Source organism: Clarias gariepinus, chromosome 16 (assembly GCF_024256425.1).
Source record: "Clarias gariepinus isolate MV-2021 ecotype Netherlands chromosome 16, CGAR_prim_01v2, whole genome shotgun sequence".
In the NCBI taxonomy this organism is placed as follows: Eukaryota; Metazoa; Chordata; class Actinopteri; order Siluriformes; family Clariidae; genus Clarias; species Clarias gariepinus.
The window spans coordinates 27794577-27806590 of record NC_071115.1 but is presented as its reverse complement, the minus strand read 5'-3'; the positions used below and the strand labels follow the sequence as shown (position 1 = coordinate 27806590).

General features: G+C 35.7%; 1 gene segment (V, D, J or C); it reads right to left on the bottom strand.

Moving 5' to 3' along the window:
- Positions 1–693: 693 nt before the first annotated feature.
- Positions 694–1188, bottom strand: LOC128544312 (Ig heavy chain V region 914-like). The segment is given in 2 exon segments: positions 694–1013; positions 1123–1188. Coding segments are annotated over 2 exon segments (357 nt in total).
- Positions 1189–12014: the final 10826 nt, after the last annotated feature.

The window sequence follows — 12014 nt, the reverse complement described above, 5'->3', positions numbered from 1 at the left end:
TAGTACTGCTCCGAATTTATTATTGTGATTTTTCCTTATTATTGTAACGCACCCGCGCGTGTGTGCAAAAAACCTACAATGAGGTATGATATGTTAGCCTAAAACAATTGTTTTATTGTGTTTATGCGCTTTAAATATACACTAAACAATAAACACTGCCTTGTGCAAAGTGAAAGTGAGTTGCGCGTGCAACTTTTTGATCAAAAGGCTGATAAACGCGTGCGCAGATATGAGCAGATTTATCGATAAAACAACAGACATGAAATGAAAAAAAAAATAACCACAAAAATATGTACTACTCTCTGAATACAACGCGACAGCACGCAGAATCCCTGGGCTTTGACTACTATCGTGTATCGGCGATCTTACAGGCTGACGATAGGACGATATGACAATGGGCATTATCGCGCAACCCTATTAACAGTATTAAATTATGTTGGATGCAGCTGTAGTAAATAAGTTGAATGAACCTACTGTAAGAACATGAAGTTGGGCCAACAAAATTGCTTAATGCTGAAAGAGAGCCATTAAATCATGTGGAAGTTCTTTCCATGATTTAATTGAGGTTATTCAAAGAGTTATTTTTTGAGTGTAGAGTGTTTACTTAAATCCAATACACAAATGATAAAAATGTGAGCTCAGTTCATGACTAGAGCACACATGTGTTTTTGTACTGACATGTAAGCAGAAGTATCACTGTGTGTAGCGTGCGCAGTAATACACAGCTGTGTCTTCTGTCTGCAGATTCTGTCCCCTCAGAGTCACCGTGCTGCTGGAGTCGTCTTTAGAAATACTGAACTTGCTTTTTAGAGACTCTTTATGATAAGTATCCCCACCTCCCCAAATGCGGTTTATCCATTCCAGAGTTTTCCCTGCAGGTTGTCGAATCCAAGCTGTGGCGTAGCTGCTATCAGTAACAGAGTATCCGGATACTTTACAGCTGAGGGTTAAAGATTCTCCTGGCTTTAACATCACTGAGGAGACCTGAGTGAGTTCTACTGCACATTCCACATCTGAAAAAAACAAAACTCATTATTTCAGTCAAACAAATGTATGTACAATAGGTTACAACTGTAATATTTACTAGGATCTCTCTGAGTTCATATTTGAATTCAAACTCACAGGATGAAGCTGCCAGCAGCAGCAAGGACAGAAACATTCTTTAACTAAAAGCCGTGCTGAATTCTCCAGAGCCCACAGTGACAGAGGCTGATATTTCTCTATATGAAGCTATAAGGGAAAATTTGCATAAGTATTTGCATATTGAATGCTGGTCAACTCAGAACACCCTGCTGGTTTACTTCCTGTTTTTAGAACTTTTATGTATTTAGTGCTTAATTTGATACATATTTATTATAAACTAACCAATAAATTTAGGTTATATTCTGTTAATTATCATAACACAGATGTCACATACAAGTGAAATTATTCCATCAATAAAATTGACAGATAAATAATTCCTAATAGACCTTAATATATGAGCATGGATTCCAGTCATATCCTGCTAAACTTTGTTACTTTAAAGACAACCGCAGGGTTTTGGGAGTGCATGTAGAATCTAAACAAATATTCCTTCATTCTTATTAAATTCTTGGTCAGGGTTCAACCTTGTGTTGATCCAGGCAACATTATGTGTAATGGAGGAATGCATTTTCACGGCGTTTATGTCACAGCTCCTTCCACACCGGTCAAAGTTCAAGTTCAAGGGCAACAACAAAAGGCAGAAGACAGGGGCGGTGTAATCCTACATGACTGGCTTTTTATTTCCGCTCCCTGCTGGGAGACAAAAGGGGACTATAAAAAGTAGCCAAAACGCCAGTTCGGTGAGTGCAATTTTCAAACCAAGTCATGCTAAATTCATGTCTTTCTTTTCTCGAATCTCCGCAGATTCAAAGAGCTTCGGAAAATCTAATCTCCGAAGATTGGCACACCGGAAAATCTCATCTCCGGAGATCTACAGTACACAACATTATTCCTCCTCCCCTGTGGGGGTCGACTTCTTCTTTGTGGGTAAAAAAAAATGGTTCCCTTCATCCATGTTTTGATTATCAAGGCATATATGACATCACAATAAAGAATCAATACCATCTCTCACTGATGTCCACCACATTCGAGTAAGAAACAAGTGGAAGTCTGCCTTCAACACCTCAATGAAATATTATATGTACCTAGTGGTCCAGCTTGGCCTGACGAATGCCCCGGGAATCTCTCTTTAATGACATATTCAGGGAATTCCTGAACTCATCCATTTACTCGGACGATATCCTAATTTTTTTTCAAGACCTGGAGAAGCAAAAACACCATGTTCACCAAGTGCTTTAGTGGCTCTTAGAGAATAATCTCTTTGTCAAGGCAAATAAATGCGAATTCTATGCCACATCGACCACATTTCTCTGGTTCATCATTGGCTCTTCAGGCATCAAGATGAAGACAGCCAAGCTCCAAGCAGTGGCAAATTGGGCCACACCCACCTCATGGCAGCAGCTTCAGGGGTTCTTGGGCTTCACAAATTTCTACCACCAATTCATTCAAGGCTACAGCTCCATCACTGCCACCCCTTACACCCCTTACAGTCCTGACCTCGCCTAAGACCCGATTCAGTTGGAACCAGGAATCTGGCAGAGCCTTCAAAGAGATCAAGAAGTGATTCACGTCCACTCCTATTCTCACCATTCCAAACCCATCACGACAATTTATTGTGGAGGTCGCCACTTCCAGCACAGGTGTAGGGCCCTTTCCCAGAGGTCCATGCACAATAACAAGCTGCAACCCGCTTTATATAAACTAATGGAAAACAAATTGCAGATTATGTAATTTGTATAAAACATGAATTATTGGCTCATCCACTGCTACTAAGTTGACGAGATGACCTGATTACCTTCATCACTACAGCTGAAATCAAAGACATCACTAATTTATCAATGAATTATTAAAATGCCCAGAGTCAGACTCCTTGCTGTTTTCCCCGATGCATTCATAATCATTAGTCTACTTCTGCCAGGGCACTCTGGAAAACTTTATGCGTAGGAAATTAAAGAAGAGGATCACGATGCAGCCTTAACATTCTGAAGCCCAAACCTAACGTAAATTAAATTAACAAATAGTGTAAGTAAACAACATAAAAGCATTTTTCTTTAGATTATAAATAATAATCCTGCATCTAGTTTAGGTGAAGAGTAAACAGCTGCCACTGTTCTCTGGCTCTTTGTCAGGGTAACTTATTCAGTGACAAGCCTGTAAATTTCCATGTTAACATCTTTATGAATAAATTGTTTAAATGTATGTATAATCAGTTATCGATCATTGATTTAATAGACTCTATACAGATGTGAGTAAATGCTCATTGCTGCGCTGTTTGGGGGGAGGGACATGCTAATGACGTTTGGTTTGTATGCTGTGATCTGAGAGTGTGTGTATGTGTGTGTGTGTGGTGTCACCTGAGAGATGTCACTAGGTCTTACATATGCATAAAAGTCGTGGATTATTTAGTGAAACAGAAGCTCTGCTGAAAAAGTTGGGCTCATTAGTCCCTTTACACCAAATAAAAGGTATTTCTGAGTGTTATAACATAGTTGTAAAATAACAGATATACAAAACAAAGAAACCGTGAGCACGGAATACTAAACCTAAACCGAACGCGTGGATTAATAAACCGAGTAACGTGTTTCTTAGCCCCACCCCCGTTAAAACAGCGTATTCAGAGAAAGGCTCATCCGCGAGAGGTTGTGCGGGGTCCACTACACAGCGGAAATATGTTAGTATATTATGACTGAAATAAAGTGGCTCACATCGGCGTCCACTTCGCACCGCGCCGCAAAAATAGCGCATATTTAATGAGTATAAATTTGTGTTTGTTGTACTTCTGGAAAAGATAAATCTCTGATTTCTTCTCCACTTTGATCAAAACGCTGCCGATATGAGCCAAAACGAGCAGCAGTTTTTCAGTCATAATATACACAGATCATAAAGAGAGGCGACTTTTGCAAAGCAAACACATTGTAAAATCACTACCCCAGAAACACAACAGAGCACAAACATAAACTTGTTAAATAAACACTTTTTTATTAAACACTATTTGAAACTATGGATTCATGCCATGATACATTTTATTATATGAAGATTATTACGTTGCGCGCGGTCCACTGAGCTTCTGCAGATTCCAAAATTGATATTGTTACCATTTTTTAATTAATGGAATGGAAGAGATGGAAAGTTTCCCTTATTATAGCCTTGTATTGTTTTTAATCACTCAATACACAACCCATTTTTTATGCTATTTTACAAATGGAAATACAAATGGAATATTTTTTATAAAATCTAAAATGAAAGTGTTCTATAAAAATATAAAAGAAAATTATTGTCTGTAGAGTGATTTAAAAAAAAACACTTTCTTAGCATGTTATGATAAGAAAAATCTCAATTTCTTTCACCCTAGGGATGAAAAACGTTAATAATGTCAATTTTAGAATCTAGAATCCGCAAGATTTGAAATTTACACAAACTTAAGAAAAGGCTTGAAGCACTGCAGGTCTTCAGAAAGAGATCCAGGGGTGTCTTAAAGTGAGAAGGGGTGCATTTCAGTTTTTCTGAATGTATACCGTAGGTGAGAACAGCTGATTCACACCTGGGGATGGGTGGATTATTTGCATTTCAAGATTCAAGATTTAAAGAACTTTATTAATCCCAGAGGGAAATTGCTTTGAAATTGATTTAAATGTTGTCTGACATTGTAAAGCACACACAGTAACACTAAAACAACAACAACCCAGGATAAATAGGAATTATACTGCATAAATATTATTTAGTACAACAATTTCTTCGCGCTTTTTATGCGTGCAGTTGAGCGCTAATTAGAGCACGTAGAAAATTAAAAAGGATCATGATGCCCAAGCCCCATTTAAATTAAATTAACAAATATTGTAAGTAAACAACAATAGCCCACAATTAATAAAGCATTTTTATTTATATTATAAAATATAAACCTGCATCTATTTTTAGGCGTGCCAGCTACCACTTTTTATTTAGAAGTTTCCAATACAAATCTTATAATGCCCACATAACATCAAACATACCTCACCTTAATATTTTAACTATTTATTTTACCTATTTGAACCATTAAACTATTTATTTTACTATTTTATTTACTTCAAAATAAATTTAAGAACAAGAACAAAAAAAAAATTAAATATTGAAAACATTTTCAATATTATTGATTAAATGTGGACTGAAAAAACTGCTGGAGAATCTCCCAGGTGGGATGACACTGCACTGTGTAGTTAACATAAAAGACAAAAAAAAAAAAAAAAACCTTGAAAGTAAACATCAACAGCCTCCACCAAAGAGTCTGGAACGCAGAGTACAGGATGCATCACACAGCCGCAATATATTATTCTATAACCATATTATACCAGAGTATACCAGTTAAAAATATCCCAACTAAAATACCTGCACTATTTACAGAGACATCACAGCCAGCAGCAGTTTTCAGAAATTCTTTCCGAGGTGAGACTGCGTTGGGCCGGGTACATGAGGCATGTACATGGGCATTGCCTGGAGCTCACATCTCCGAAATCGTTAGGGCAATTTATTAAATAAACACTATCTTTAATAACCGATGGAGGTTTTGCATACACACATGCATTCTACCATAAACAACTCTTAAAACTGCACTTTGTGACACAATAACAATAATATTTCAAACATTTTGCAGGCCGTTTCGAGAATAAAGAATTAAGTTTGTTGTTGGGTCAAAATAACATAATGTATGTTACACTTGATATCTATGTATCATAATGAAATCAACATAAGCGAAAGTAATTAAGTTTGTAATGATATATAAACTGTCAATACAGTATGTCTATAAGGCATCCTTTTTTTAAATTAAGAAGCATGTGAGGAGCTAGCACATGGCCAGTACTGGTACCCCACTGTATATGATTTGAGTGTAAGTTTAATGACTAAACATACTGTAGCTTTAATGATAACTGCTGTGCAAAATGGATCCGAAATGGTAAAGAGATACAGTAGATTGTATTAATTTGTAGCAGTGGAGTAAGGGTACACAGACTCACTAAAACCAGGTTCAGCATCACTTGGGACACCTGCAGTAAGACAGTGACTCTCCATGGTCAGAATGTGCAGATGGAAGACATAACGGTTTTTCCTGTTTGAGATTATGTTTGATCTCTTGATCAATTATTCTTATTAATCTTTATATTTTAATTCTTGATAATTATTTCTTCTTATTAATCATATCCAATATCCTTAGTTTGTAAATGATAAAATATGTAAATCCTTAGATTTAGATGGTGGTTTGTTTATGATAAATGTCTCTAAGGTTTAGTTTCCTGCTGAGGGAATATTTACAGCGAATGAGGAAGTGTTTGTGTAAGTTTTTGTACAACTCTGGAGTCTGTTGTGTCAGTGTGAGTCTCGTGCACAGTAATAAACAGCCGTGTCTTCAGCTTTTAGACTCTTCACTTCTAGGTTCAGCATGTTTCTATTGTTGTCTTTAGTGATGGAGAACTGGCCCTGCAGAGACTGAGTGAATATAGTGCTAGAGTCAATGTGAATGCGTCCAATCCACTCCAGTCCTTGTCCTGGTTTCTGACGGATCCAGCTCATCCAGTTATTGCTCACCGAGAATCCGGAGACAGTACAGGACAGAGTGACTGACTCTCCAGGTCTCTTCACCACGGCAGCAGAGGAGGTCAGGGACTGTCCATAAGAATCTGGAAAAAAAAAGTAGATCTAGTTAATATAATGTAATATTCATCATGCCAGAATGGATAATTTTCCTGTTAATTATTTCAGGGAAAAAAACAAACTTACATGAAAACAGTACAAATAAAATACAATATACTAAAATCATCCTTCTCTGAGTTCTGCTTCAACCAGATTTTGGGAGTGTTATCTATCACAGAGCTCACTGGAAACTAGAACAGCCAAGAACATGCTGTTTATACCTGACTCTATTTGAATAGGGAGTGTCCATGTGCATTATGGATGTATTAAATCCACAATCACATGCTGCTCAGTGTATAGATATGGCTGGTGTTTATAAACTGTAACATCTAACAGCAGAGTAAAATCAGACAGTGGATCAGTTCTCCATTAAATTAGATCCTCCACAATAAAGCTTTATCTGTTGTTTAACACAACATACAGAATATTTATTATTTATACTTAACATTTATTTACAAACACTATTTATGATATTTATACTGAACACATTTTTAATTAATATATGATTATTAAACAGAAATTTTATTAGATAGTTTAAGCACTTTTTTACAGTGTGTGTTAAGGTTGTCTGAATTAATGTTAGGTGTCGTTCCTGCTGTAATTTATATGCTTGTAGTTTTAAAAGGTAATAATTACATTTTTTTTTATCACACTAATTATTTTCCTACAAAACATAATAATGCATTGCATGTCAATAAAAGTGAGCTATGGCCCCCATATATGTGCAAAAAAAATAAAATTACACTTTGTTTCTCTTTTTGCAGATGTGTTTTGTATTGAGCTGATACTTTACATAATTGATACCTACATCCACTTTAGCTCAGAGTAATAAACCCTTTAAATGTATATTCACCCATGAACAACAAATAATTTTATCTTAAGGCAAAAGGTGGCACCTTATGTTAATGTTCTTTAATATTTTAATCACCCATGAATAACAATGTAAGACCATCATCAAATGTCATCAAACCTTTGAGTCATCATGGAGACTTACAGAATGCATTTGTTAATTGATTGGATGCTCTCTTCTTTATCACACACACTCACACAGAGATCTTGCAGACACGAGTGCAGGATTTGCATTAAATGTGACAACTACTACACTGCCTTGAAGAGTTAGGTTTAGTAATTAATTAAATATATATTTTTTTAAAAACTCAAATACTTGAAATAAACTGGTCTCTCATATTTGATGTGGCACAGGGTTTTGTAGGAAATCTGGTAAAGACCACAGGTGTGTATTGGACTGGGATTCCTATTCCCAGCGGATCCTGTATAGAGGTGGAAGGGGCATGGAGCTTATTCTTAAACTGCTCAACCCAAAAAACATTTACAGCGAGGATGGTCTCACTTTGTAAACAACCCTCGATAGCCATTTTACTCTGTTGGTGGTGCTTGTTGATGGTATATCGTAAAAAACTTCATGGCAGAATATCACAGCTATGTTTAATAACAAATTTTCAAGCATTTTCACATGCACATAGTGAGAAGAACTCACAAGATTGAGACTAAACAACTGTATGAATCACCACTGGTTGTGCTGGAGAAGACTTTACAGTACATCTCTCTCATGGACACAAGATCTTAAGTTCTGGACAAAATAAATCTAATGACATTACAGGGTTGGCCAAACATTGCCACAGTGACTGTCTGCTGTAATCAAAGCTAAAGGTGATTCAATTAAATATTGAATTTTTTTTTCAGTGTATTTTCCAATAATCTCTTATTGGTACTGTAGAATTTATAAACACATTTTTTCCCTCACTCGCAGTTTAGAATAAAAGCTAAATTTTACCAAGAAACTGCAAAGAGTGAAGCTCTCCACCCTGATAACTTTCTAATATCAGAAAAGTTACAGTGATAGCTTCATGAAATGTATTAATTTCCAATTTTCTGAAACTGAATTTTAATAATCACTGATTAAAGGCAGCAATAGTTCTGTAAATGTTATATATGTATATTTTTATTTTGGTCAACTATAACAACTATATATATATATAGTTTATATATATATATATATATATATATATATAACAACCCTGTACGTGATAAGAGACATAGAAGATGAATAAGAAATAATAGGATATGATATGATCCGTCGATTGTAATGAAACAAAGAATATATATGTACTGACCAGCTAATTTTACTTTAATTTATGAAAATTTCCATGAAACCAACACAGCACAGGTCTCTACATGTAATTCTGTTTAATCTAAAAAAAAGATGACACAATGCTGGGTGAAGTCATACTGTATCAGTTTTCCAAAGGAGAGAGGGCCTAAATGTACAGATAGTAACAGACTAAGATGGGTGAGTTTGCACAGACTGCCCTCTAGTGGCACAGGACAAGTCAACAAAATGTTTGTTTAAATATTTAGCTTAAATAAGTAACATTTGCCTCAATAAACACATCACTGTGTTGGTCTGTATTAAACTCTTAAACCTAATACACTGATGATGACAATGTGAACTCAATTTGTGACTACAGTGTGTGTGTGTGTGTGTGTGTGTGTGTGTGTGTGTGTGTGTGTGTGTGTGTGCGTGTGGGCCTCCTGGTTTTCTCCAGGTTTTAATAATTACAATATTAAAGTCTTTAGTGCTTAATTTTATCCATATTAATTAAAGACTAAACTAATAATTTAGATTTGATACTGTAAATGATCATCACTTACATACAAGTAAAATATGTAAAGTAATCCCTAATTGACTTTATTATAATGGCAGGGTCAAGGTTACAATCAGAGTTACACAACATGATCCTATACAAAGTCAGCGGAGTTTATTCTCTAACACACTGATCGAGCTTCGCTGTCACAAAGAACGGATCAGGAAATTTGCCATTACACTGTACAACGACTCACCTCTATGTAACAGAGGACTATAGCAACTTATGTACATATCCCATAATTCACTGTCTCTTTACTCACACATACTGTACACACACTGACAATCTGAACATTTCATCTCTTTTTCTCATTTCGAATGGCCAGTTTGAACTCTGTTTTTTCTATATAGTGTCTGTAATACTGTATTTATTTATATACAGTTACATTCTGCATTCTGAAGCAAACCTAAAGAAGGACTAATGAGAACCACTTCCTCTCTAGATAAACATGGTGATAATGTTATAGGACATTTTACATAGAATCTGTGTTCTCTGTTTCTCTACTTAACATCAGGTTAGTGTGTATAATATTTTTTGTGTAGCTATTACATAAACACTTAATGTTTTCTGTTAACTCATTAAATATTTATTTTATATCCGCATGAATACATAAATAAAGGAAATAATAATATATTTTTTTCAATATTTTTTATTTCACTTTATTTGTATCCTAGGTGATTTAAGGACATTAGTCATCAACTTGTAAAAACAGACTGAAGCACACTTTGAGACACATGCTGTGTTATTCCTGAATTTACTGAATATTATTTTTCAACTGTTAATTTAATATTCTGTAAAGTTACGAAATAAATAAATAATCCTAACAGATTGCCTGAAAGACATTTTATACAATTCTTTAATCAAAACTACAGTAGACTGTTTGTGCTTTCTCAATGACACTGTTAAATCTTCATGCCAATGAATCTGAGTAAAAGTTTGACTGAGTTGTTTATTACTTGCATTAAAATGTTCATTTCATGAGTTTTTGTAAGGGGAATCCACTGTTCTGTGTCACTGTGTGTGTATCTTGCGCAGTAATACACAGCTGTGTCTTCAGTTTGCAGACTCTGTCCTCGAATTGTTACTGTGTTAGTAAAAGTGTCTCTGGAGATGCTGAACTTATTTTTCAGTTTGTCACTGTAGTCTGTACCCCCACCACTCCAGATACATCCAATCCACTCCAGAGCTTTTCCTGCAGGTTGTCGGATCCAACATGTACTATAGCTTGAATATGAAGTCTTGCAGGGGATGGAGAGACTCTGTCCTGGCTGGACTGTCATGGCAGCAGGCTGAGTCAGTTCATCACCCTGTACATCTGTGGAGAGAAAGCACATGGTGATATAACCCTATAATATATGCTGTGCATTTATTGTTATTGTAGTAAATAAAATAATTTGATAAAACACTCACAGGTAGCAGCTGACAGCAGGAGCAGTAGAGATGTAGAGAACATGATGCGTCTTGTTTGTACTGGGGTCTCCTCTTTTCTCCAAGTTTTACAGAGATCATCACATCATATAAATGCCCCGACACTTGGATTTGCATATCTGGTGATGATGGGAGGAAAATGTATTTAAATGGATTTAATCATTGCAAAGGAGATTCATATTTTAGAGGACTAACAAAACATTTGTTTCATAACAGACACTTCTGTATCATCTTTTTAATATTTTTTTAAAATATTTCTTTTTAATATACAGTACAGGCCAAAAGGTTGGACACACCTGCACTCATTCAATGTGTTTTCTTTATTTTCATGACCGTTTACATTGGTAGATTCTCACCGAAGGCATCAAAACTATGAATGAACACGTGGAGTTATGTACTTAACAAAAAAAGGTGAAATAACTGAAAACATGTTTTATATTCTAGTTTCTTCAAAATAGCCACCCTTTGCTCTGATTACTGCTTTGCACACTCTTGGCATTCTCTCGATGAGCTTCAAGAGATAGTCACCTGAAATGGTTTCCAACAGTCTTGAAGGAGTTCCCAGAGGTGTTTAGCACTTGTTGGCCCCTTTGCCTTCACTCTGCGGTCCAGCTCACCCCAAACCATCTCGATTGGGTTCAGGTCCGGTGACTGTGGAGACCTTTTTTTGTTAAGTACATAACTCCACATGTGTTCATTCATAGTTTTGATGCCTTCAGTGAGAATCTACCAATGTAAATGGTCATGAAAATAAAGAAAACACATTGACAGATAGATGAGAAGGTGTGTCCAAACTTTTGGCCTGTACTGTATGTATCTGATACCTGTCATGATTCACATCCTGTCTGCACTTTTTCCCCACACTGTAACCTACACCATGTGCCTTTGTTCTTCTGACCTGTCATGTGTCTTTTCTAACGCCTACCATTTTCTTATAAATAAATAAAGAAAGAAAGAAAGAAAGAAAGATAGAAAGAAAGAAAGAAAGAAAGAAAGAAAGAAAATGTTATCTTGTTTACTTTATGCACACAATATTTTTGTGAAATCAGATTTTGAGCTGTTAAAGGTTTCAGAATTAAGTTACTGTTCCATTTACAGGTAGGATTAAAAAAAAAAATTACAACACAGTGCTTTTAAATTCTCAGTTCCGAAGGCCTCTTTTTTTTGAGTGTTCCA